Source organism: Grus americana, chromosome 20 (assembly GCF_028858705.1).
Source record: "Grus americana isolate bGruAme1 chromosome 20, bGruAme1.mat, whole genome shotgun sequence".
NCBI lineage: Eukaryota > Metazoa > Chordata > Aves > Gruiformes > Gruidae > Grus > Grus americana.
Genome location: NC_072871.1, coordinates 11,727,950 through 11,755,136, shown reverse-complemented (window position 1 = coordinate 11,755,136; position 27,187 = coordinate 11,727,950). Strand labels below are relative to the sequence as shown.

Sequence of the window (27,187 nt, the reverse complement as noted above, 5' to 3'; positions counted from 1 at the left end):
CCTTGCAAAGTCTTTGTTAGTATGTATTATTTACATCAGGAGAATGCATAAATAAAATAGTAAATATCTCACAAAAATACAGATTCTGTTAATTGGGCGTGACAAACGAAGCTCCGTGTGCTCAGGCTGGGTAAACCTGCACAGAGGGGACAACTCGGGTCCTCCAGGGCCAGTGCAAGGGCCAGCCCGGGTGGTGACAACGCCCGAGAGTGCCAGGGTCTCCTGGGACAGGGGACAGGATCACAGCCCAGACACGTGCTTCTCCAGGGAGAAGTACGGGTATGCAGCAAACTGGGAGCGCAACCTCTGCTAGGGCTGATGGTGGAAGGGTAAAGACTTTCCAGGGAAGAAAATCCCGGGGCGTGCACATCACCGGTGGGAAAAGATGCCGGTGTCCCAGAGGAAAATGCAGCGGGCAGGCGTTTTGCTTTTGGCTGCACCCCTCCATCGCCCCAGGAGCAGAAAAGCGAGTGCCCTGCTTGCCCGGGCGGCTCAGACGCAGCAGCAGAGCGTGGAGCAGTCGAGCCTGGCGGGGGTCCCGGCGCTCCCGGCCTTCTTGTTCTCCTTGGGCAGCAGCAGCACGAAGGCCATGGCCAAGGCGCAGTGGTAGAAGCTGTGCACGTAGGTGTAATCCCACTCCTGCAAGCGGGGAGAGCGTTAGTGAGACCTGCCGGGGCCGCGGGAGCAGCGGTGCCGGGGGGGCTCTGCGTTAGGCGCAAAACATTAGGTTTCTGCAAGTAGCCAAAAGGAAAGGAATAAAAAAAAAAATATTCCTGAGCCTTCTGCCTCTTTTTGCTGTCAGAGAAGAAAGGATTTCCAGCCTTAAAAAAAAAAAAGCAAAGTGGATTTAACACATTCCAATTTGCACATTTCCCAATTCTTGAATGAAGTGTTTCATTACCCCGCAAAGGACGCGGCGGCGAGGCCGGGGCGCGGGGGGAGGCGGTTTCTGCTAAGTGACATTTTTATGTTCTGCTAGAATTTGCAATTACTAAATGCTTTGAAAAATAATCCTTGGGGATGACTGTGAGGTTGTATCTAGCAGCTCCCAATGCACAGAGCAGCCGTAACGGCGGGGCTGAGCGCAGGCACGACCGGCAGCTGTGTCGGGGGGTTAGCGCCTTCCCCGCGCGGGACAGACGGACCCTTTTGCGCAGGACGGGCGGACTGGCCAGCGGCGAGAGCAAAAGGTTATAAACATGAGATTGAGTGCCCCTGGGAGTCAACTGAGAGTCTTTTCTTTGGCGTGAACCAGTTTTGGATCCGGCCATGCCTGGGTCACATCCAGTCCCTGCCGCGGCTCTGCGAGGTGTCCTTAAGTCACCCGTGCCCGGTTTCCAAAAAAACCCCGCTCGCATTTGACAAAACCATTTTGAGGACCACGCATGGCTGAAGAAAGCGCGGTCCATGTCCTTGCAACTCAATGGGGGGGAAAAGAGAGCAAGCATCACCCCGCGTGTCACTCGCTGTCACGTCTGTCCCTGCCCGCGCCGCAGTTAACGGGCCAGGGGATGGGGACAGGCGGGGAAGGACCCTCGTCCCTGCCGCCAGACCCCGGCACGCCAACCCCTGAGACCCACACCTGAGCTGGATTCTGTCCAAGGCTGGATGCAGCCCAGCGGTGTGAAGGGGGAGGTCTCCTGTCTTGGTAATGTCCTTTACACCTTGTAAAGTCAGGGTGATTGAGCGTGCAAACAGGTACCTCAAAGAAGAACCTCAGCATCAGTGCTAACGCCCCGAAACAGAAGCCGGGACCAATCTGTTGGGTGTAGACGCTTTTGTCTGGATAGAGCCCTTTCTTCTCTTTCATCTTTTGTAGCTGGAAGGAAAGAGAAAGCACACCGAGCGTAATCACCCGGATTTAGCTAGCTGCTCCGCACCCGAAAGCTCCCATGAAAGCTGAAATAAAACCACGCCAAGCCCGGCTCCCCCAGGCCGCGGGGTCTGCCTGCACGTGGGAAGCACCTCTGCCTGCGTGCTGCAACGCGTCCTTCTGCTTCGTTCCTGATCATAATGCTGTTTTCTTAATATTCAGCCCCAAACTCAGCTGCAGGAGTGTGTGCCCTCACAAACCCAGCCTCTGGGAGAGCAGATCCCAGCACAGCAGGGTGGTCCTGTGCCTTGGTCCCCTCTTTGCCCATCCCCTCCCCATCGTGGCCACTTGCTTTTAGCTGCTGGCCGGGCAATTAGACGGGGCTTAGTGACAGCAGATAGCTGGGACTCGCGTCACTGTATTTCCATCATGCTTGGCGGCATCTTCCTGCAATTTTTATCCCATCGCTGAATCTTTCTCCTTTCCCGCTCCTGCCAGTGGCTCCACCACCACGCTCCTGCCTGGGTCCACAGCATCTGCTGTGAGCGGGGCACAGGCTGCAGCGCGGTGCCCGACTGTCCCAGCCAGAGTCAGGCAGACTACAGGCAGATTCCTTCCCACTTTATCACCGCATTTTATGCACATCTTCCACCGGCTCTGGGGCAGTTTACCAGACCCCTCTGCATCTGAGTAGCTGTAAAAACTCCATAAATGCGCTCCTCCTGATTAGAAATGCAGGGACAGGAGATATGGTAGATTGCTCAGGCTGATTGAATCTGGCATTTATCAGAAAGGCTGCTTGCTGTCTGCCTGCTTGCTGCCCAGGTTGAAGGAGAAGTGCTGCTCAATCACTGCGGTGGCCTGTGCTGCGAGAGCTGGACCTCAAGGAGGAAACCACTGGCTCAGGTTGGACCCCTCCACGCAGGGCTCAGCCCCTTCCCCGCCAGGAGCATCCTGCAAAACCCCGGCACGGTGCCCTTCCCTACGTACCCATTTCACGGTTATCACCAGGACAGCTGTCCCGATGGGTCCCGAGTAGACGCCGTAGCCCCAGCGGTCGTGGTAGATCCTCACGGCAATGGTGAGGACGCCGAACATGACGAAGGTTGACCTCTTCGGCTCATCGAACTCTGCCAGGGCTGCATGGCACCAAGCACAGGGACCATCAGCTCACCCACCCCCTTCCCTGGCTGCTCCCCTAAAGCCTTACTGGGGTCCATCCTGCCTGCCCTGGGGACCTCAGCACCGCATCCAGGTCTGGTTTGCCTTTCTTATGCCTCACAGCTGGGGAAACTGAGGCACACGGGCAAAGCGAACCATCCTGGGGGCATCTGAGTGGTAGGTCTAGGAGCAGGTTTTAGAGGTCTTATGTTTAGTGTTGTGTGCGGAAAGTAAAGGAGATTTCCCACCTGTATTTCTCTTTCCTGCCTTGACCCAGCAGTTGGAGGCGATTGCAAAGACGCTTGCACCCGGTGAGCCTGCAATCAGCTCTTGGGTCCGTTCTAGCTCTCCAGCCCTCCCAAACTTGCCGGCTCACCCCGGTGCAGCTTCCATCACCCCGCTCCAGTAGGACCGCGCTCACCAGGCGATGGGGACCGGGCTGCCTGGCTGTGCCGGCACCTGCCTGAGGTTTGCAAGCTGGAAGTCGCCAGTGCGAGTAAATTATTAGAGGCTTTTGTTTAGCACAGAATGGGGTAATAACTGATAAAAGTTATGGATCCCAGTGGGCTCCATGCTTTTCCAGCTCACACAGCTGTGTTATGGCTGTCCTGGATTTGCATTCCGGGAAGCGTGCCCGAGGGTCTGTGTCCGCACATGTGCGCTTGGGCTTTACAAGCCACAGCGAGAGGCTTCCCTGGGCTTCAGTCACCACACCTTCCATGTCCTTGGATCGTGGTTTTATAGGGAGTTTGGCTAAGGGATAATGTCCACATTTTAATCTCTGTTGTTTCCCTCTGGGTCAATATTTTAAACATCGTAGTCGGGGATTTGTATTTTTTGCAAGGTTTTTGAATGCAGTAATGAAGCAATCAAGCTGAATTTTGCTGCAAGGAGCCAAAGTGTCTGGATCGGCTCTGACCTACCCTGACACTGCTGTTATCTACTGAAAATGCCCCTTGGAGATGATTTGCCTCCTTGCGTTTTCTAGCTGAGCAGAGAGAGCACTGAAGCCACGGACAGTGTGGGAGCCCACCCTGGGACTCGCGCCTTGGGGGAACAGAGCCAGTTCTAAGGTTAACATTTCCCCCACGCATTTTTCCCTGCATGGAAGATTTATCCTGTCGCGTGCCCTGGAAGGGGGATGCTGCTGTCTGCACTGCTGGGCGGTGAGGGGAGGAGGGATGGACCTGCACCCGGCGGAGGGGTGCTGCCCCACGGCTACTGCGGGGTCAGGGGCTGCAGGAGCCCCCCAGCCTGGCCAGAGGTCCTGCAGCATCCCTGGAGCCCCGAGGGGCAGAGGGGAAAGTCCTGCGGGCGTTTTGGGGCTGTACATCGGTGCGGTGACCCCAGCTCAGCGTCGGGAGGGCTGGGCACCCTGCCTGGCTGGAGCGGGGACTGGGTGTGTGGCTGCTGGAGATGGTCCCCATCTGTTGAGCAAAGCCTTTGCTGTTGGAAAGCAAATCTGTCCCTGAAGTCACCCATGCCTGGTTTCCCAAAACACCCTGCTTGCATTTGACAAAAACATTTTGAGGACCACGTAAGGCTGAAGAAAGCGTGGTCCAAAACTGTCCCCTCATCTCTCTCCTTACCCTACTCTCGTCTCCTGTCAGAAATACTCACGTCCTTCCACAAAACATGTTGACAAAATGGGAAAATAATAGGTTTGAAGTTTTCACCCTTCTTTAGTTCTGTAATTTTTTTTTTTTTTCATTTCTATTATACCTTCATTATACCTTGTTTCAGTGGCAAATGAGGAACAAAATGAGAAAAAAAGAAAGTGAACGGAATGTGGAAAAAGGAAAATTGAGTAATAGGGCGAGGGTGAGGATTTTTACCAAAAGGGAAGCAAAATATATTTCTGCTTATTCTAAGCAGATCTAATATTCCCCATCAGCCCAGACTAGGCTTTCGATAAACGAGGAAGATATATTTGGTTTGACTCAACCACTTCGATTTGCACGCTGCCAAGGGAAGTGGTGGATTCTGCATTTCTTAGTGCCCCCAAGTCAGGACAGGACAAGCTGATGGGCTCAGTATGGGGAAAATAAAGAGAAATGGGAGATTCCCTGATACATGAGGTTTCAAACTGAGTCATCTCATAGTACTCTCCTGCCTTGAACCAAAGCACAAGGCTGCATGTGTTACTTGCCAATTTGGAATAAATAATTCCGCTGCTGTAAGGACATGCATTAGGGCTGGTGAAGGCAGAGGAACACCCGACTAACACAAACACCCGGCGCCAGACCTCTGTTTATCTCCAAGAGCAAAACTTCCCCAGCCACCACTCAGGACAGTTTTCATGTGTGTCTGGACCCCACCGAGAGCAATGGCTTTCCGAGGCATGAACGAGATAAAAAAAATGGATTAAACCATAGCACAAGCTGACTTCCATAAAAGACAGTCTCAGAGCTAAGTCCTGCTGATGGGAGCTCAAAGGCAACAGCATTTCTGGGAACCGTACCCACTACCCATCCCCCCAGCAATGCCGACAGATCCTGCCTGACCTCCAAACGTTGGTGCTTGGTGGGAACCACAGAGACCAGTTCTTACCCATCAGGGACACCCAGATGGACAGAGCTGTTCCATAGATGCTGAAGTACTCCAGGATATCGTAGCGCATGAAGCACAGCACTGATAAACCAGGGCCATCACATGCATGGTAAATCTATTTATAAAAAAAAAAAAAAAAAGAAAAAAAGCATTAGAAAACTAGTTCCTTACCCACAGATCAGTAAGGTAAAGGCTCTTATCAACTGGTTGGAAACAGTTTTTGCGTGGCTGTTGAAAGGATGGCCAGCCAGGAACAGAACAGTGTCAAATACACCAGGGTCACTGATACGCAGTAATGAATATATTTGAGATATAATGTCACCGTTCCCAACTGCAAATTGCCTGAGAATCAGCATTCTTCTCTCTTAGTACAAATTATTTGTGCATGAGCTTTAGTTTGCCTCTTGGTCTGTGCCAGAATTTGCAATCTGATGACCAAGCTGCTTCGAGCCGAGCCGCAGGCGGTGCGGGGACGTCCTCTCCAGCAGAAGGAGGACTCTGGGCTTATGGTTCTAATTGCGAAAGACTCTTGTAAAACAATTCAAAATGAGCGTCCTGATGAAATGTGTATAGATGCCAGGTCACTGTCCAGGCTAAATAGGGTTTATATGGCCAGAGTCTGAATACTGGGGAATTCACTCATTAGTGCATTCTCTTAAAAGCCGCTGGTTCCTGCCCATTAGCTCATTGATTAGGTTATTTGCAAAAAAACCCCATTGTCATGCAACATAAATGCAAACCAAGCCAAGAGAAAATTTCCAGTGCAATCAGAGGAATGCTCCCAGTGTTTGCCTGGCGCTCGCCTTTTCCTCTGAGCGCTCAGCCCTGCGAGTTTTCTAGTGGTAGCACCAGCGTGCTTCACTCTTGCTGAAGAAGTCCCTTCACCGCTTGGCAGGACGCCCTTGGAACAATCCTCGCTGTCATGGCCCAGCAGGGATGCTGATATTATTTATAATGGGAATTGCTGCAAGTCCTTTGGCTCGCTGCAGTTTCTAGAAAAGATTGCACCACGGGCCGTAATTCTTTTCTCTGTTTGAGGTTGGGTTTGGGGAGTCCGGAGACGGAGGGAAGAAAGGGTGGAAGATGAAGAGCGTGTTTCTGGCCAGCGTCGCAGCACTTGTCTGCGATGGACATATGCTTTCACTGCTCTGATGAGGTCTCCTGGGGGAGGAGGAGTGGGATGCTACACGAAAGGCAACGGCAGCAGCTGCTGCCCTTCCTACACCCCCGACCATGCTGGCAGCTGCCTTCCCTTCCCCACGCACAGACATTTTGCCTCTTCAATCTCTTCAGCGAGGACCTGTTCCACCTCCCGTCGAAACACGTGCCAATTTTCCTATTGACTTCTTGGGGAGGTGGAACAGACACAAAACCAGTGCAAAATGAAATCGTAGCTGTCTGGCTTCCCCGGGGAGCTGGGGGGGCTCGGTTGGGACTTTTTTATTAATGAGTACTGTAGTTTATATGGAACTGGCAGACTTTCTCCCCCTGCATTGTGCTTTAATTGGAGGCTTAAACGGTGGATCCTTAGGAATGAGAGACCGGCCTGGTCCAGAGCCCTGCTGCTGTGGAAGAGCTTTTCACACCAGGAGGGTCCTTTATCTACTCCCTGCCTCAGTTTCTCTGTCTCTGTGCAAGGGATGTGACAGCCTTCATGAGACGCCTTGAGATGGGTGGGGAGAAGAAGTAAATGCAACCTCGGTCGGGTTGATGGGCTGTTGCCTTCATATTCTTTAGAAGAGCATTGCCATGGGGTTAAAATGAGACTTTTTCCAGTGGGAATGCTGCTTTAGGTGCTCAACCCGTGTGTGTGTGGAGGCACTTAGCAGTGATACAAAGCACAGGGCAGCCGACTGCCGGGAGCAGGAATATGAATTATTTTGTGTGTGTACAGACAACTGACTTTCTCCACTCATTATTCCCACACAAGGCAAGGCAGGGTGATTCTGAGTCTGGTGAAACACACGTTTTCAAACTGCTTTGCCAGGGTGGAGGGTTAATAATTATTTTTCTCAATAGCTCAGCAGCATGTTTTAGTCTTTCCTTTCCCAGTGCAGAACCCCCCTGACTCCAGCATTGCTCCCATCACCAGTTAGCAATTGCAAAATCAATAATTCGACTACGTGCTTTTGGCTAAAACGACAGAAGCATAGCGAGAGACTCTGGATACAATTTAAACCCCAAATTCAGCATGGCCACTTACCAGCTGTAAAACAAAGAGAAAAACCAGCTCCAAAACACTGCGAATCTATCAATTTGCTTTGCACCCAGACCCTCTCCCTCACCTCACAACCATAAAACACCATTAAATCTATGTCAGGCCACCCCTCAGGACATCATAAACTGAAGACTCAGCTGCTCAGCGCCGCACACGGTGGGAAATAACTGAAAATGGATATTCTGGGGGTCACGCTTGCTGCTGTTGGGTGGGCTCCAGCCACCCTGCCCAGCGGGGACCTGATGCAGGGGGCGTTCGGCGGGGGGGGGTGGAACATGCAGGGGAGGGTAGGGGGGCATCTTACCGCCACGAAGAACATGGTGAAGAAGTAGACCATGGCTTCCATGTGGAAGCGCCGCTTGGCTGCGATGCTGATGGTGGGGAGGAAGACCAAGGTGCTGATGGTGGGCAGAAGGAGCTTGGCCACCAGCGAACCCATGGGTGCCTCGTGGGCTGGCAGCTCCCGGGGACGGGGTCTCTGCAAGCTGGACTGGGATAGAGGACAAAACAGCCGTGGCAAGCGTGCTTTAAAATTTAAATGCCCTGCGTGGCCGGGAGGGCTGCGGGCAGGGAACAGCTGCCGCTGCTGCAGCCGCCCCCTTCGCTCCTGACTCTCCCCAACAGCGAAATTGTTGACACAGCCGGCGGCTCCTGGAGGCAGATGCTCTGTGCCCCCGACATCGCCCCGGGTGTCTCTATAGGAGTGAAGGGCAATGTCGTCCTCGCACACCGTGTGCTGGGTGTCGGACCTGGGTGTGCGGAGGGTGAGGACTGCAGGTTTGCTTGCTCCCCATGGGGACAGCCCACCTCCGCGTCCTGCCCCTGCACCCAGCCTGTGCCGGTGCTGCTGGAGCAGCCGAGCAGGGAAAAACCATCCGCTGCGCTGCACTGGCACAAAGTGGGGAAGAACTGGTGTGTAGCAGGTAACGGGGTTTTAAAACAGCAGGATGTATTCTGCTACCTTTGCCGTACCTGAGAAATACATGTCAAGCTCCAAATCTGCCTTTTATTTCTGCATGAGGGCAGATCTGGAGCGAGTGGCCCTGCTTTAGCAGAGCAGGGGCTTTGGGGAGCTCGGGTGATGCAGGTGTAGTGCCTGCTACGCGTGCCTACGTGCCCTCCCGTGCGCGCGGATGGAGTTACGTGCAGTTAAGTTTCTCAGCCATGCCCTCAGGCTTTGAAGCGTGGGCACCTCCAGAAGATCTGTCTGAAATTCAGGAGCTGAGCGTCTCTGGGGTGGAGGAATTCGAGCAGATGACCGTGCGGCGCAGAAAAGCTGGAGGAAAGGAGACCAAAAGCCAAGCAGCGTTTGGGCTGCTAATCCACTCAGTGGCTTCTCTCATTATGACTTTTTATTATATCGCTGCTGCTCCCCTCCTGGGTTAATATCTTTTCCTTGGAGCCTCGCAGGGATTCTCGGCATCTTTTCGGTACAGCTGTTCCCGGGACGCAGGGAGCAGGAATGCTACACTTGAGCAACCGCCTTTGTGGCTGCGGGTTTGGGGAGGAGGCTGCGAGCTGCGATACGAGCCACCGTCTGTTTCTGAGGCCGATGGGATGGGCTCGCCTGTCCCCAGGGAGTGAGTCCGATGGAAAGGCAGGCATGCGCTGAGAAAAAAATGCTTTTTAAACCACTCCAGCCAAGTTGGGAAGGGGTCCGGGAGGGGGAGCGCAGGGGTGTTGTGTGTGCGGTGAGAATGGCACGACAGCATTAAGGCACTGACCCGAGAGGGCTGTGCTGAGAGCCGTCCTCGGGCACAGCTGAGATGAGCTGCGCAGGGCTCCCGTTTTTAGCTGATATTGCAGGAACCATCCGCGTTCCCTGGCCGGCTGCAGGCAGCGTCCCTCCGCAGAGCACAGGGGCTCCGCGCTGCCCACGTCTCCAGCCACCCTCCTGCCTGGACAAGCCATAAGCTTACCACAACCCCCTGCAAAACTGAATCTCTACCAATAAATAGTGAAAAACTCTGGTGTCCCTATTTACTGTGAAAATTAATCCCTCCAAGCCAGCACATAAATACCCTGCTTCTCCCCAGGCGTCCAGCCCTGAGCGGGAAGCAGAGCCGGGAGCCAGCACGCCCCGAAGTACCCTGTTCCTTTTCTGTGCCATATCCTCAGACGTATCCGTTATTCTGTGTTATTCTTGCATGAGCTGCTTGGACCGAGGAAGGTGCTCGGGGCCGCTGCGTGCTGCACGGCAGGGCTTGTCTCCAGGAGAGTTTTGAGTGGGGTTGGGGTTAGTTGGTTACACAAACGGCTCTGGAGTCCTGGCTAAGAAAACCGCGTCTGCCCTGCTTTTGTGGCCGTGAGGTTGGTGTCAGAGAGGTGAAAACACAGCTCAAAACCTGTTGGTGAGGACAAGCTTCCACGCCTGGGTGCACAGCAGCCCCCCTCGCCCTCGTGTGACAATTTGCAAGGACGTGGCAGGCGTGCGACAAGCCACCATTTGCAAGGACGTGCGAGGGTGGTGGCTGTGCAACAAACCAAATGGCATCACTTGAAAAATATGATCAAGCAGTTGTTAAATGCATCCCCTTTGCCCCCATCCTTTGCCCAAAATCTAGCTGGAGCCCACTGGAAAGGAAACCCCGTTGGCTGCTGGATGCAGCAAGTGCCAGCCATGGCAAGCTCTCCCCCAAGCTGGGAAGTGTTGGAGCTCTCAGGAGCAAGAAAACATTCCACAGGTTGTTGGGTTTTTTTGTTGTTTTTTTTTTTTTTCTCTTCCAGCTGCACAGCCTGGGCTGGCGTTTGGTTTGCAGCCAGCGCTGTAGGCATAGAGGAAAAAAAATCACACCGGTTTGCACACATGTTCCAGCTATTATTGAAAAAGAGACCCCAAAGAAACTGCAAGGCAAGGGGCAGGCAGGTGGCGAGCTCCTGTCGGGAGCTGCTGCTTAAAAGGTCTTTGTTCAGGCTGCAAACAAACCGCAGCGCTAGACGTGGGCTTTGCAAACCTTCCCGGGAAGGAACCCAAATAACAAAGGGCCAGGACTTTGTTCCTTCTCTCCTAAACAGGTAGGAAATGTAGAAAGAGCAAATTTTAGCTCCTGCATATAAGTACTTCTGGAAAGCAAATTTTAAATCCACATTCCGCAGGGCTAATTTTGTGTGCACCAGAGTGCACGCAGGAACGGTGATACATATGGCTGAAAACTGGTTCCCAGATGCCAAAACCAGGTTCTGGTATGCCGTCCTGGATCCTTCCAGGGTAACGCTAACCATGACTTTCTGTAAGCACTTCTACTCTTTCGACTCAGACACTGCAGTGAAGGAGAGCGACATAGATAGTTTGGGTTTATTTTTAATACGAGGGTGATAGTTTGAAAGTAGTATATATTGGAACAGAGGATGAGGGATCTGTGCCAACTGAGAGCAGTGAGAGTATATTCCTTGGGAGAAGTATAGGATGATCTTTCATCTGGGGGGGGGGTAGACTGTATCGGAATTGAAACCTGCCCCATTGCGTGTCCCCAGTTACTGCCAGGTTTGAAATAATGGTGATAATGACGCTAACATGGAGAGTCAAGGTTGCTGCTTGCAATTTGCAACGCTGCAATACGCGTGCCGGCATGAGCAGGTACGCACGGACGGCCGTGCCAATTCAGTGCTTGCTGCAACGTGTTGGTTACCGCTGCCGTTACGGCGGAGTCTAATTGTTCACCTCCACAACACTTTGACTTGTGCACTCTGGACTTAGGGGTAACGGTGAAAAGCTGGACATTGCCTGGTTTCAGCAGGACAATGTGCAAGAGCCGCGGCTCTGGAGCAGCACAGTCAGCCCCAAGGAGCCCTCAGCGATTCGGTGTGCACGACAGCATCCATCTTGAAAAGATTTCTGGTCTCCTTGCTGCTCCGCCTCGGGACGTTGATCGTGAAACCTCCTGGCACGAAAGGGCCTGGCGCAAGCGTGGAGCAGCCCACGGGCAGGAGCCCTTCCCTGCCCGGCCGGAGAAGGGACGGCTGCAGCATCTGGGTAAAATACCTCTCATCACCTACCGCAGCCCGTGATCGGACACCGGTGCAGGTAGTGCTTTCTGGAGAGCTGAAATCCGTACGTGGGCCCTGGCGGGAGGGAACAGAAGCCCAATAAACGCGGGGCCACCAGCTGTGCCTGAGCCCCTCGCGCGGCCGGTGCTGCAGACCCGGCGCTGATCAACTCCAGCTCTCGCCCGCTCCCGTCCGCAGCCCTGCCAAAGCACCTGCATCCTTCTTTTTTTTATTAGTGGAATAAATTGCCACTTAAAAATATCCATTCTCCATAAGGCCTGGCCCCATTTTAGGCAGCTTTAGCTGAACACTTGCCCTTAAAAAAATTCCCCCTTCCCATCTCCCTGTTGAATAAACCTGCTACGCATATTCCTCGCAGGTATCCCTGCTTCTTTTTTCCTTAGGGGTTTTTTCACTCTTCCCTTCTCCTCCACCCTGTCGTGGCCCGTTACAACCGTGTCACCGTTAATGGTGAGGACGTCTCTTTTCTTGTCACCAGGTTTCCATTGCTCGTACCCTTCGGGGTGTCCTGGGGTGGCCGTCCTGCTGCCAAATTCAGGGGGGCAATGCAGGGGTTTATTGCTCGTTTCGTGGTGTTTAATGTTGGTTTTTTCACAGCCACGACTCCTGGAGCCCAGTGGCGATGCGAGGGTCTCAGCTCTCGGCCCGTTGGTCAAAAATGTCATTTTTTGAAGAGAAAAGCTTGAAGCTGTGGTGCTTCAAGGCTCAAAATCCAGAAGGGAATGAAACCAGTCTTAGGGGTTTGGGGAGTCTGACTCATGATTTCTGAATGCCTGTGGTTGGCAATGCTGCATAGCTGATGTCCCTCCGTGCAATACTGCACAACTTCCATGCGAGACTCATTCCATTAAAAGAAAAGGCTTTGTGCTTTTTTAATCTTTGCATAGCTAAAATTTTGAACCAAGCGTGACTCGTCTGGAAGCTCCTCCAGGTTCTTGCAGGGATGTATGCTCTTTGGGGACAGGTAAAATTAAAGTCTGCACAGAAATAAGAGGCTTTTAAAGCCACTGAAATTCTACGGCCATGACCATACCTGGGGTCACTGTGGTCGCTTGTGGCTTTCAAACCACCCAGAGATATTTTTTAATAGGAATCTGATGGTGGGAGCAGCTCGGTGGCTTTGGCTTGTTCAGTTTGACTCAACATTTTGCAAATCTCCATGGATGAAACCCTCACACTAACATGACATAAATCATTGCTATCCACATTGCGTGGAGGCACGCAGAAATGAAGTGCCTTGCCCAACACTGCGCCGTAGGTCACTCTGCAAGGGACTGGGACTGTCTCTAAAGGACACTTTTTTTGGTCTCCCCTTGCTTGTTTTAGTTACCCAGTGGTAGGCCATAGCCACAGCTCTTGAGAAGAAGGTAGGGCTGTCTGCCAGGGCCTTTTTTTGGGGGCTTCACCATATTTTGATCCCCCTGGCAATGTCCCCACCATGCAGGGACCACACCCGCTCTGCGGATGGCTTAGATCTGCCCACACCACTCCAGGCTTGCCTGGAAATAATGTGTGTAACTGTGCAGAAGTGTTGAACAAATGGGTCACTTCTGTAGACAGTCTTAAAAAAGAAGAAAACCAGTTAGTTGTCTCGCCCCCAAGCAAAGACGAAGCTGCTGGGGGGTCCTGGGCCAACAGACTCCAGACCACACTCCTGCTCGTCCTCCAGCCTGGCTCTCCTGGACCTGAGCAGGCATTTCAGCGAGGCTGGCTATGACAAAGCCATCCCGTCTGCCGCGCTGGCACGAGGGCTGTGCAGGAAAAGGGCTAATTTTGCTGGGAAAGCAGTGCTGGAACACCACAGCCCATGGCTGGGCCATGGCTCTGGTTCACCAAGAGCAGGTCCTGTGGTACATTGCTTATGGATGTCCTGCTCTAGGAACGTGTTTGGGGCTCCCTGGTGCTGGGCATCACCTCCGGTGGGTCCGAGGGCTGGTGCTTGGGTCCGGATGGGAAGGTGTCCCACGATGGGGAGCACAGCAAGATGGTCAACGTCTTGTGCCTGGATCGGAGCTTACCATCGCTCTCTGCTCCAGGGCAAGGAGGGAGGTCCCTCCGCCACAGCAAAGGCTGCCCCGGCAAAGGGATCGCCCCTCCCTAGGTGAGAGACGGCCTGATCCTGCAAAGCGCAGAGTGCCTCCGCGCAGCAGAGCAGCCCCATCTCCCGCTGAGCGGCGACAGTGCCCAGGCCAGCACTTTGTTGAACTCATTTCAGCCAAGGAAACTCCTTTCCTCTGCAGGCACTTCTCCTGCCAAACCAGCAGCCAGTCGCCGGCGACTCTCTCCCGGCTGGAGGAGGTTATTTTGGAGTGTCTCTCGCTCCTTGCTTTGCACTCTGAATTATGCACGGCACCGGTTTGGGATGGAAAGCCTGGCAGCTGCCTGCCGGACGGCTGCCGCGATCCCCTTGGGGCGGCTGTCGGGGTGAGAGCCCACCTTGCGTGGTGCCGGGAGGTGAATGCGCAGCGCTGGGACCGCAGGCTGCCTTGCCAAAGTGCGGGATGCAGGGAGCAGGGCTGGCTCAGGGACCCTCGCCCAAATCCTAAATTTCCCTGGGAAAGTCCAATATGAGCCCTCAGTGACCGTCCCTGGGTGGGAAAGGCTCTCACTGTCCATGCAGGTGCATCTTGTCTCAATTTACTCCAAGCCCAAAAGCAGTAAATAACATCTGCAAATAATTTCTAACGCTTATGCCAAAAACTGGGAGATAAAAACCGCTGTTGTCTGAGCCTGGCCGTCTGTGATTAATGCTGTACCTGCCGGCAGCCGCGGCAGCAGCACCCGCAGCCCCGGGGTTATGGGGCGTCACTGGCCCCGGGAATTTTGGGGTGGTGGGAGCAGGGGCCAGTCCAGCCCCGCATCGGAGCCGTGGGGTCTGGCCGATGTGAAGCGGGACAGAGGCTCGTGTTTTGGATCGGCTCTCCGGTGTGTTTTGTTTTCAGGCCTGGTTTTGCTCCCACCGAGGCGATGGCATCGCTCCTGCTGATTTCACGAGGACGGGCCGGGGCTGCGTAAGCCGCGCTGCTGCGGCCAGGGATAACACTGCGTGATTTATGGGAGCAATCAGTTGCCACTAGAAGCTGGTTAGGAATTTTCCAATGAAACGGGGATTGCGTCAGAAACTGCTGAGTCATCTCAACTGTTTCATAAAAAATAAAAAAAAAATCCAAAAAAATCCTTTGGCTTTGATGAACTTTTGGTGAAGCACAGAGACTGAATGCATCTCGCCTGCTGCCGGCTCCACCGGCTCTTGCCTTGGGGACAGCCTTCCCCCCCTCCCCGTTTTTCTTCCCCCCCCCCGCCCCGGTGCTCCCCAGCCCCGGGGCATCCCTGCGGCAGGACAGGATGCGGGGTCACCCAGGGATGGGGTCCCCTGGGTTGCAACCTCCTGCCAAACCCCAGGGCTGGCAGGAGTGCTCGGGGGACGCAGGGGCTCGCATGGACCCAGGCTGCTCTGGCGTTTTCAATGTGAAATATTTTGATGCTTTTAAAACCTCTCGTGTTCAGACTTTTCCCTCCCGGTTGTTCCAAAACGGAAAGGGTTTTCTCCTGCGTGTCTCGGGCTGGGATATTTTGAAATGCAGAAGTTGGGTGAACTCAAGTGCTAAATTTTCCCAGTGTCCTGGTCACAGCCAACCAATGGAAAATTGAAAGTTGAAAATCAACCTAGCTGGGTAAATTAAAACAGGCTGGCAGACGTTTAGCCAAACAGAAAAGGAGACTTCATTTCCCATGTAAATTTTTTGGGACAGATTCTCTGCTCAGCCTCACAGAGCCATCCCTGGGAGGACTGGGTCCAAATTAACACCACCATGGACCCGCAGCGATTCCCGCAGGGTGCTGGGTGCTGTGCAGGGATCCGTGCCCCGCGGCAGGGTCACAGCACACACCGAGGCCCTGCAGACGGGAGGGAGCTCCTGGCCCGTGGCAAATGGTGACGGGGCTGAACGTCGCCACCAAGGACCAGGAGCAGCCGATGGCGATAACCACAATAAACTGCAGTGATCGCCTTGGGTGCAGAGCCAGTGCCGGGGTGCGGTGCCCCACTGGGAGCACTGGTTTTGCCCCGTGCAGGGCAGATCTAGAGGGGAAGGAGCAAAGGCTTGAGCTGAAGCATCTCCCGTGCGACGAAAGAAATCGTTCAGGTGGGCTGCTCAAAGCTGCTGGGATGCGACCACGGTGTGCGCAGGGGGGATGTGCTGAGGAATGCACCGAATGTGTGTCACCACGTAGGTGAGGTGTCTCATCCACCACGTTTTACACGTAAAGCCTGCAGAGGACTGACCACATATATTGTATATAGGTTACACGCCCTGTGTAACTGCGTCCTTCGTTACGCTGACACACGCACAGAGGTCAGACACAGAACCTGCAGGACTGTCACTGAGCCGGGGGGACTGTTCTCATCCAAAATGGCTCTTCACGTGCACCAAGCCCATCTTCTGACCACCACCGTTCTCCCGCGGGGTAGAAAATCGTTTCAAGCAGCACGACTGACACCGCGCCTTACCAAATGACCCCCAAAGCACGGCGTCACGGGGGTTTGGTTTATTTTTCAGCAGCGAGTGCAATTAAAAACTCGGCAGACCGTGTCCCGCCAGCCCTGCCGGCACTTCCAGAGGCAGGACGCGGCCGCACGGTGCCTGCGGAGGTACCACGAGTGTTTTGGCCACCTCGCTCCGTGCCGGCGATGCGGGGGGTGGGTGGGAGGGCTGGGGGCAGCAGGTACCGTGTCCCCCCTCCCAGTCCGGGCGGGGCAGCGCAGCATCTCTCCGGGGGGTGCCCGGGGGGCTGAGGGGGGGGGGGGGGGGGAGCCCGGCGCTGCGTGTGCCGGGCGGGCGGCGGCGGGGACGCATGCGTGCGGGCTCCCCCCGCCTGTGCCCCCCCGGCCTCGCCGCAGGAAACCGCCTGGCGGCCGCGGGCCGGCGCCGGGGGAGGCGAGGGGTTAACCGGGGTGGGGGCATCCCGGGCCGAGAGGTGTGAATTCCGCCCGCTCCCCCCCCCCCCCCCCCCCCCCCCCCCCCCCGCCGCTATAAGAGCGGCCGGCGCGGGCTGGGGGGAGCCACTGCGGCGGCTCCTCCTCGCTGGAAGCCCCGGCGCTTTTGGCTGCCCTTTGAAGTCGGAGAGGGAGAAGGAGGGAGGGAGCGTCTGGGGCCGCCGCCGCTGACTGCTGCTCCGCGCCGCCGCCGCCGCTACCGCCCGGCCCCGGAGCATCGCCCCGCCCGGCCCCGCCGCATCCAGGTACGGCCCGGGCCGGCCCCGCGGGGGTCGCGCCCCGCAGGACCCTTCCCCGCTCCCCGCTCCGCTGGGGGCCGAGCCCCGGCAGCGCTGCCCGGCGCGGATCTCCCGCCCGCCGCGGCTCCGGCATCGCCCTCCCGCCGCTGGCAGGGCTGCGGGCTGCGGCGGGGCTGCCTCCGGTACCGGCTCCGCGATGCTTGTCCGCGACATCCCTCCCCCCTCCTTTAATTTTTCCTTCTATTTAAACATGCAGCTCGGACCGACTCTAGGATAAACTCTGAGCGAGCTCTGTTATTGGCTTTGAGTCAGAAGTGTCTGGAAGCCTTAATGAAAACCAAGTGTAAGGCAAGTCTCAGCCACCTGTCCCTGGGATCCCCAGCCAAGCGCTCTGGGCTTCCATTAATCAATGGATCTGCCTCTTGGAAAGTGTCTTTTGCATGCTGGACCTCTACCCTGGGGCGATCGCAAAGCGGAGTTGGGGACCTGGAAGCCCTCTGGTAATTTCTCTAAGCCAGATAGCAAAGCCATGCTGGCATTGCCGGCAATTCTGCGTTTCCAAAACTGTTACAAAATCCCTTGTGAGAAGAAAAAGGGGTAGGAGAGAAGCTCTTTATGTTGCAGGTCTGCGGTCCTGCCCCCTCTCCCCAGGAGCAGCACCTCTCCCACCTCCCTACTTCCCAAAGATACTGTCTAGTTACTTTTCAAGGGAAATTAGCTTAGGGGAGAATATTTTTTTTTCTTTTTCTTACAGACATGAGCTGCTTTGATTGCCTGGAAGCATGATTTCCTGAAACCTGCTCCTTTCTGGCTCTTGCAGTGAGGTTCACAATAAAATGTATTGTGGTTTTGAGCTGGGTTTTATTTAAGAAAATGCCATTCTGGGTTATTCTCTTTCATGAGGCAGATGGAGAAGGAGATGAAAGGCTGACACTTGGGATACTTCATTTCTGCTCTATAATTGTGGATGGTTTCTTTTCTATAAGAACAGGCTTCTTCCCTAGGAATCGGTGGGAAATAGAGTGGAACAAATGGAAAAAAGGAAAAATAATGGCTGTTAATTGCATTTATTTTTTTTCTGTGAAGCCTTTCATCTCATTCTTCTAGGAGCATTTCTATAAATGGGGATATTAAATGCACTGCTTTTGTAGATCCAGGGACACTTCTTGTTACTCGCTGCCTCTTGTGCAACGCTTGCTTCGGTGTAAGCCACGCTCTCTTCCACAGGCTTGGAGCCTCAGCTTGCACTGGTGGTATCGAGTGCAGCCACTGGGAACCAGTACAGAGTTGTGGTTTGGAAGATAGCAGCTGAGATGGGATGTGAACGTGTCCCGTGTTAATGCTTCCACTAATTAAATATAACTTCAGGATCAAGCCCTTGCAGTGGCTGGTGGTTGGTGTCACTTAGCTGACCGGGAATGCTGAAGAAGACGTGTGCTGTGTAACCCAGGCTGCAAAGCAGCCCCCGCTCTCGACGGGCGGTGGGGCTGGATGGGAGTTTTGCTTAGCACGGTGTGTGGTTGCTTTCTAGGATGAAGATATCTAAGTGGAGGTGGAGCAGCATCTCCATCAGTGCGCGATCCCAGCTGAGAGGCACCCTGGCCCTTCTTCTTGTGGGCAACGTTGCCTTTGTGATAGCTCAGGTAAGTGCGTCACCTCGCTAGGGGTTCTCTGGGCTTTAAAATGGTGCGGTGTCTGGGATGGGTAACCCCTGGGAATTGCAGGACTGGTCTGTGCATGCATCAGGTCTCCAGCGCGCGTGAGGATGTATGACTTGGCTTAGCCCTTTAGTTTGGGCTTAACCTAAGTTGTACCTTCCATGGCCAAGAGTGTGCACAGATCACTTCTAGGGTTCCAAAAGGCCATACCCTGCTCTTGGGCGAGCACCGCTTTCTTGGTCCCTGCAGTGGTTGCAGCTTTCATTTACTTTGCATGGAATATTTTTATCCCTTTCCCAGTAAACACGATTAATAGAACTCCCCTAACCAGCAGGTGATTTGGGATGGAAAAATACAATGAGCAATAGCTGGGACCCCCCAGGATGCTCTGTGCCCCTTGTGAAGGGATGCGCATGCCTCACCGAGTGCAGGCCTGTGGTGGTGATGCTGGTGGAGCAGCTCTTTTGCCCTCTGCGTGGTCACACCACTGCCTGCAGGGGCCGAGGGGTGGGCGGTGGGGATGTCAAGGACCATCCTGAAGTGACAAACCTGGTGGCTCTTGCAAAGAGAGCACGTGGGCTCCTCCAGCCTGCTAGCATCCACTGGCATGCTCTCCTGCTGCAGAGTGGTTTTGCAAGGGTTTGCTTAAGCTTTCAGTGAAGCTTTTGGCCGCAACCAGCTCTTCAGCTCCCTGAATTCACTGTGTAGCAAGAGTCAGAGAGCACCAAAAGACTTGGAGAGTTTAGGGTTGTTTGGGAGCTCGGTTTTGCCAGCTGAGTGAAACAATGAACACTTCCTTTCCCGAGGAATCCCAAATATTGCCATTTCGTTCCAATTTGTAATGAAAGCACAATCGGAAGAACGCAGGGTTTCTGGCAAGATGGAAGTCTCAGACTTGACCTCAGATGGAGAAGGAAATGCCCCGTTTGCTCAGGGCAGGCTGGGCGAAGGATGCCTTCTGCCCAGCCGTGCGGGCTCTGCGGTGTGGATGCTGACCACCGCTTCTCTCCCCACCTGCTCGATGCTTCAAGCAGGACCTGGCGCAGACCTCCAACAGCCTGGAGGAGGGGGCAGACGTCACCGCGTACTGGTGGGGCGAGTGGACCAAGTGGACAGCGTGCACCAGGACCTGCGGAGGAGGCGTCAAGTCCCAGGAGAGGCACTGCCTGCGGCAGAGGTATGGCGCCTGCCTGCCAGGGTGTGGGGAACTCCAGCTTGCTGGAGGAAGTCCTGATCCAGAAGGTCATTGCTTGGTAGATAAGCACTGGTGAAAAGGTGTTGTCTGGCAAGCCCTGCTTGTGCAGAAGGTAAGTATGTCCTTGAGCAGGCTGCCATGAGGATGCTGTGCCCTGGGCATCCCTGCCAGGAGGACCAGCCAAGCTACTCCTGTGCTGGCCCTGAGGTTTCTCCTGTGGACATTAGTGCAGATGGGCAGCAGACATAGTGTAAGCCCATTCTCAAGGCTTCTGGGCACAGCAGCGAGGACACTGTGGTGCAGGGTTGGTTGGGGACCCGCTGATACTGGCTGCTCCGTGCATGGCCCTGCCCTTGCTGGGCTGTGTGGTTGCCAGATGGCACCTTGCAAACCTTGTCCCCAGGCTCTTGTCCCCATCGTACCTCCTAGGATGCTGTAATAAGAATAGCTGATGCTGCAGGTAACAAAGCCAGAGAGACCTTTGCTGTAAACTCCGGTGGGACCGTGATAGATCTCTCTGTGGCTCTGCTATGTGGAGACCAATCTTACAGAAGCAGGGGACAAATATATTTTAAAAAAGGGAAAAGAAGGATTTCTGACCCCTGACTAACCATCGTTTCTTTATTCAGAAGAAAGTCAGTGAGTGGGCTGGCTAATAAAACTTGCACTGGAACATCCAAAAGATACCAGCTCTGCAAAGTACAAGTAAGGATATCCTTTTTCTCATCAGGAACACTCGATACAAAGCGTGGGAAGTCATGCTTGCTTAGTGCAACGGCATTTCTGTGCCCCTCAGAGGGGACACTGTTTGTCCTGTAGCAGACACCCTGTTGCCCCTCCAAGCAACTGGAGTTGCCTTCTTTGGTGCCCATCACCGTTGTGTCGGGGCTTTGGGCCTTTTGCCTTTGGGGGCCGTAAAACTCAGTGGTGGTTCTTGCACCATCTCCTGGGGGGGTTTCCCCTGGCTGTCCCTGCAGTGGGAGGAGGAGAAGGATGGGGCAGGCAATGGAAACACTCCTTGCAGCCGGTCGAGGTGTGCCAGAAACCTTTCCCGCATTTTGTTTTCATCAGGATATTAATGTATCCCATTCTAGGAGTGCCCTGCGAACGGAAGGAGCTTTCGAGAGGAGCAGTGTTCATCATTTAACTCCCATGTGTATAATGGCAGAACGTATCAATGGAAACCTTTATATCCTGGTAACAAGACATTCTTTGTGTGTTTCATAATGCTTAGCCAAAATATTTTGATAGTTATGATGCTATAGCCTGCAGGAAGGCTCCTCCTCTGCTGTTTTAAAGCGATTTTTCAGAGACACAATCAGCTGTCTCCCAAGTTCAAAGGAGTGTTTTGCAGCTGCAGGGTAGCTTAGAAATAAAATAACATGAATTCATGGCTGTAGCCTGTGTTGGTCACAGCTCCCGAGGACCAGAGAGCTGAAAAGCTGGAGGAGGGTACAAGAGCATGGGGTGATGGACTACACTGGTAGGGAGGGTCCAGCTCACCCGAACAAGTGTCCTTTGAGCTGGGGCCGCTACTGGCCGCGTTGCGTTTCGGTGACATTTGCTCACTCCCACACCCTTCGTGTGCTCTGTCAGACGTCACCGAGATGCGGTCAGTCAGTTTGGTCATCTGGGGTGAGCGACACAGAACTGCAGAAATAACTTGGAAGTCAGAGACTGAGATTTTATTTAATTTTTAGGCACCTAACTCCCATCAAAATCAAGCATTAAACAAAAATCATGGTGAATTTATAGACCTATTGGTCTCCCGAGGAGGGGACTCCTGAGGGGACTCCTGAGTGCTGGTTCTTCAGATTCACAGTGCCCTTTGGGTGTCTAAAAATAGAGATGGGATCTAATGCAACTCTCTTATTTTAGGGGTCTCTGTACATACCTAAGAACAAGTTTGCGTCATGGAATGACTCGTTGCCTCCTTTGTATGTGAAACAGGCCCGTGTCTCACCAGCCTTCTTGGCAGGGTCAGCGTGGTAGAACCTGACCCGTGGCAGGCTGGTTAGCTATAGCTGCTTGGCTGCTCTTGTCCCTTTCCTATGGCAAGGTGACAGTTTCTTTAAACATGTTTGCTCTTCATGATGATTCACCAGAATAGTTACAGTGAATTGTTTTGTTTTTTAGCAGGCGTTCGCGTGGCTCCTGGGGAAATTGCAGAATAATGTTTTGACATTGATGCTGTCTTGCTTGGGCACGCAGGCCAGTGGGTATATGACCGCTCGCTAGTTGGTAGAGTTCAACACTGGGCATTGGGTTTCTGATGCAAATACGGATTTGTCATTTGCTTCCTGTGGTTATTGCAAAATGTGGGACTGCTGTGCCAGTGGATGCAGCCAGCCAGTTGCCTGCAGAAAGCAAAGGGCGAATTAAGTCCAACTTGGGTGAATGTTTATGGAAAAGTTCTTATGTTTTAAGCTGCTGTGGTTTTGAATATAGTCTTACTTGTATATTGCATATAGTCTTACATGTATGTGTATTTATAACAATATATCTGTGTTAATTTAACTCGTGTATTACATCTTGATATGCGAACACACACATGTTTTTGTGTAATGTGTATGTAATCGCTACTGCAAGTCCTTGCACGGAACAGTGGCCGTGACTGCTTCTCCTGGGCCGATGCTGGTGATCCCGCTAGCATCGCGAGGTGCATCTGTTCCTGGCAGCAGAGAGGACTGCCGGGCTGTGCAAAGGTTTGCAGCAGTGAGCTGTCCTGCTCTCAGAAGTGCAATCTCCTGGCCAGCCTGAAATGCAGGAGATGGTAGCTTCCGAACTGCTGGCTGCTGTGCAATTGTGCTGTTGCTGCTGTTTAGCTTGGCAGAGATTCTTTGACATTGGTAGGATGAAAGTTATTGTGTTTCTGCTGTTTTGAATATATCTTTATATCCTTTCCCCTTAGATGACTATGTTCACATTTCTAGCAAGCCCTGTGACCTCCATTGCACCACTGTGGATGGTCAGAGACAGTTAATGGTTCAGGCTCGGGATGGAACATCCTGCAAATACACTGATTTCCGAGGGGTTTGCGTGTCTGGAAAATGTGAGGTTGTTAAACATTATAGCAAAAATATTGTTAGTAGTATTCAGAAAATTACAATGGGTGCGACATTTGCCTGACCCTCAATGCTCTATTTGTGCATTTTTTAGCCGATTGGATGCGATGGCATTCTCTTTTCCACCCACACCTTGGATAAATGCGGAGTTTGCCAAGGAGATGGGAGCAGCTGCACTCATGTGACCGGCAGTTACCGGAAAGGAAATTCTCATCTTGGTAAGGCTTTTTTGGGGACCTTTTGCTTTATTTGTATCAGAGGACTATTTTTTTTAAATGCACTTATTTTTTGGTAAATTGCTTCTAGCTCTTACCAACTGCCCTGCTTCAGCAGTTCTGACGTGTTCTATGTGTGTCAATGTCACTTGTAAATTGTCGCTTGTAAATTTGGTTTTCTTTAAAGAAAACCAGTAACTTTGCGTGGTGCTTGTCAGAAGCCTGAGGTCTCTGATGCTGGATGGTGCAAAAGGGTTACGCAAGTCTGGCATCTATTTTAGTCTTATTTCTCATGACCCAGACTAGAAATAAATGATTTGTAATAACAGGAAGCTACGATATTTTGAAAGACCAGGATTTCCAAAATTAGTGTGATGTAAAGCAACAGGAACCCACTTGTCCTAAGTATAGTAATCTAACTCGGGCATAGTGATTAATGCTTTCTGATGATCAGTTTAAGATGGAGCAAGCTGCAGGAACTTCAGTGGCCTTAGGAGGACTTGTCCCATCACTTACCTAGTGCTAAGCAAAGGGGAGTCGGAGGAGAAACAAATTGTAACGGCTTGCTGGGATTTTGGAAGGCTGGCTAGCACAGGGTTCAATACTGAACCACAGGACAGGTTCTCTAGCTAGCAAAGCAGTCTTCAGATATTTTTTCTTACACCAATTTTGATAAACGTGATATTTGTGCGGGTAAGGATTGCATCCTTTCTCCCCTTGGCTGTGCCGTTCCACCATAACCAGGATGCAGAGTTCACACGTTTTTCTAGTATTGATAAAGTCCTGTTTGCAGCCTAACACTCATCAACGTTAGTTTTGTTCAATCCATAACTCCCTGAAAAGTTTTGGATCAAGGCCAGTTTGCTTGCTATGTTGCAGTACTGATTACCGAGTGTTTGGTTCAGATGATTTGGTACAAAGTTCCTCTCATTAATCTGTAGTTTCCCATAGGCTATTCTCTGGTAACGCACATTCCTGCTGGAGCAAGGGATATCCAGATAGTAGAACGGAAAAAATCTGCAGATGTTCTGGGTGTGTATAACCTCTTGGTACTTCCCTACAATGCATGCCTATACTAGCTAATGCTTTTCCCGATGTGAATATGAATGTAGTTTTATTGCAGACATGAGCTAAACCCACAGTCAATGTAAATCACAACCGTGTCGTCTCAGCCAGTGCATTTCTCCTTGTTGCGGTCTGAGCACCTGGGCTGTATATATCAACGTTTTGATTGATTTAATGCAGAAACCGTTGCTCAATACTATTGCTACTTCAGTGTTGTATGACAAATGCACTGGTGCCAGATCACAGATAGCCCAGTGACTTCACCTCTCTTGTGATTTCCCCTTGACGTTCCCCTCCTTCTTGGGGAATGCGCAATGGCCACGTGACAGCAGCACCGAGGGGATGTGCCCTACACGTTGCCTTGCTGAAGTGTTGGTGACCACACCGTCCATCTCACAATGGAGATGGCAGAGATGCTCAGGAGGAGTGTGGAAAAATCTGGACTTGCCCAAGAGAACCACAGTTGCTACCCTCAAGCTGTGCTGCCTCGGAGGCTCGTGGCCATGTGCAGGAAGGCTTGAATGAAAAAGGCTTGATTTGGTACAGTTCCTGGGCTAGCTCTGGATGAGCTGTCTTGGGCCACTGCTGGGTCAAGTGGCATCAGCTCCTGTTGTTGGCCATCTGACAGCCTGCTCGTGGTCTGCAGAGCTGTGACTACTGAATGTTCGTGCTGCGCTAGTGCCGAAAGGGTGAGAGGAGCCACGGGCTAGTGTAAGCCACATACCCAGGAGTTTGCAATGTAGAGGGACACATGGCCCAGAACTCTGGGCACGTATCTTGCGTGATACGTGTTGGAAATAGGTGAGACGTGTTGCAGCGTAGGACAAACACTTGTTTCGTTACTGTGACACTCATAACTTTATCCCCTGAATGAACAAGTGGCAATACTGCATACCTCTGCTCTTACATGTGATGGCACTGATTTTTTTTCTCTCTTGTTTGAAGCTGTGGCTGATGAAGCTGGGTACTATTTCTTCAATGGGAACTACAAAGTTGACAGTCCGAAGAACTTCAACATTGCAGGCACGGTGTTCAAGTACCGCAGGCCCATGGATGTTTATGAGACCGGCATAGAGTATATTGTTGCGCAAGGACCGACAAATCAAGGGTTGAATATAATGGTGCGCTCTGACTTTTCAAGTTTGCAAGGCCAAGGGTGATGGGGAAGGGAAAATCTCTGTTGGACTGAGGAAGGGGTGGGTGTGGGAGCAAAGTCCTGCCGTGGTTTCCCAGCTTTCCTGGGCAGCTTGAGGAGGAGAGTGGGAGCAGTGACTGTGCCCGGTTGCTTGCACGAATCTATTCTATTTGCGTCAGTGCTCTCAGATGCAGGCAGGACTGAGAATAATGAACGTGGGCTTGGTAACCCCTCTCTCTGCAGGGAGAAGATGCCTCAGGCACTGCGGGGGCATTTCTCTTCTACCTCTTGGCATTTTTATCCAAGTTACCTGGCAGGAAAAGTAAAAATAAAAGAATTGGGCCAGATTGCTTTCAAGAAAGATTTGGGGTTTAAGTTTTGTGCACTTCTCTAAGCTAACTATTTAAAACCAGGCATATGAAGAAAAGTCATTTAATTTTTCATCTGGGCAGCCAGCCAGGGCCCAACGCCTGCCATCTTCCACGTAGCCACAGGCTTCTCTGGAAGGGGAAGAGATGGCTCCTTGGGTGCTTAGAAAGCACTGGACCAGTGAAAGGTGTTGTAGTGATCAGCTGTGAGTCCCCATCCCCAGTGGGGAGGTAGTAGGTGAAGGGGTGTGTGTGGATGCTCCTTATTTGCCATAAAGCCACAAAAAATGGGTTTGCAAGTGATGGGAGAGCCACTTCAGAAGTTCCTGACCAAGCGTCTGGTTGCTCAGCAGCAGAGGAGGGAGTGTGACCTGCTGCTCCCAGTCCCTGCGCTGGGGCCGATCCCCAGGGCAGCGCTGCCAAATAACCCTTGGAAAATTGTGCTGGGCTCCAGTTGTAAGAAGTTGGCGATACAATGGAAAGCAGATTGGAAATAGCAAAGTAGATGCTCACCAGCTGTCAAGTCCCAGGTGAATCACAAGCTTTGCGTGCCATATACTCACTGCATCCGCTAATAGTTTAATTTGTTTGCTAGGTCTGGAATCAAAATGGCAAGAGTCCGTCCATCACATTTGAATACACCCTCCTGAGGAAGCCACACTCAAAAAACCTGCAGCCCATCTACTACACCTTCTCTGAGTCAGATAGCGAAGAAAGCAGAGAGTTTGATGGAGACGTGCCATTGGGTTTTATCCAGCACAATGCAACCTATTTTGGGAAAATCTCCAGGGAAAGGATAGACTTGGAGAACCAGGTGTTTGGAAGGCAGGACACGGAGGAAGATTTAAACTTGAGCAAAGGTCAGGAAACCAATGAGGTCTATGAAAGAGCAGAAACAATTGACTGTGAGCCAAAACTGAAGGGCAAACAACCCCAAGGTAAGGAGGAGACTTGGGCCTCACTGTTCTGCTTCTCAGAGCTCTTGTTGAGAAACGCTCTGTTTCTACCTCTGGTGATTCTGCTGGTTTGTTTTTTGGAAACCTTGGAAAGTTCTTTAAAACATCTCTGCTCACAAATCCTCTTTGCCCTTCAGGTTCTGGTTTCTGGTGGGTGGGGTGGCTGTGGGTAAGGTCTCACTGCTGATGCCCTGCCATGCTTTGCCTCATGCCAAGGACAGGAGGGAGCCCTGGGTGCACAGAGATCCCTGTCACAACATCCTCCATCACCTCCCACCTCTGCCCACTCCCAGCAACCTCCTTGCCACTCCAGTCCCTTGGGCATCCCACCACCAAACTGCCTTGAATGCTTTCCCAGCATGGCTGCATGGGCTCTGGGGCCAGGAGGGCATCTTCCTTTCTGACCTCTGCTATTGCTTGGGCAGTGCTGGCAGGTGCTGAGCTCTCCTCTGGCCATGCGATAGCAGGGTGAGACCCACAGAGCTGCACACACTTCCCAAAGGAGTACAACCCCATGAGATTCCCCCTTCCCAAGACCCCCAACT

General features: G+C 52.7%; 2 protein-coding genes across 15 annotated transcripts in view; one reads left to right on the top strand and one right to left on the bottom strand.

The window, feature by feature from the left end:
* Positions 1-363: 363 nt before the first annotated feature.
* MYMK (myomaker, myoblast fusion factor) lies at positions 364-8,181 on the bottom strand. Its single transcript, XM_054848819.1, has 5 exons — positions 8,047-8,181; positions 5,525-5,639; positions 2,804-2,952; positions 1,703-1,819; positions 364-639 (listed from the first exon to the last, which is right to left on the bottom strand). The coding sequence occupies exons 1-5, from the start codon at positions 8,179-8,181 to the stop codon at positions 493-495; spliced, it is 663 nt and encodes a 220-aa protein (XP_054704794.1). The 3' UTR covers positions 364-492.
* Positions 8,182-16,808: 8,627 nt separating this feature from the next.
* The window catches only part of ADAMTSL2 (ADAMTS like 2), a 28,141-nt gene continuing 17,762 nt past the window's right edge, over positions 16,809-27,187 (top strand). For 2 of the 14 annotated variants that reach the window (XM_054848605.1, XM_054848597.1), the window contains exons 1-11: positions 16,810-16,991; positions 17,242-17,485; positions 18,517-18,628; positions 19,678-19,820; positions 20,468-20,543; positions 20,933-21,035; positions 22,750-22,895; positions 22,998-23,121; positions 24,070-24,150; positions 25,129-25,304; positions 26,282-26,624. In XM_054848605.1, the coding sequence (XP_054704580.1) occupies positions 17,316-17,485; positions 18,517-18,628; positions 19,678-19,820; positions 20,468-20,543; positions 20,933-21,035; positions 22,750-22,895; positions 22,998-23,121; positions 24,070-24,150; positions 25,129-25,304; positions 26,282-26,624 (1,474 nt within the window). In that variant the 5' untranslated portion in view covers positions 16,810-16,991; positions 17,242-17,315. Of the gene's footprint in view, positions 16,992-17,241; positions 17,486-17,785; positions 17,824-18,516; positions 18,629-19,677; positions 19,821-19,848; positions 21,036-21,974; positions 22,054-22,749; positions 22,896-22,997; positions 23,122-24,069; positions 24,151-25,128; positions 25,305-26,281; positions 26,625-27,187 lie in introns of those variants that run through there. The other 12 variants (XM_054848600.1, XM_054848598.1, XM_054848602.1 and 9 more) reach the window with 12 other exon arrangements.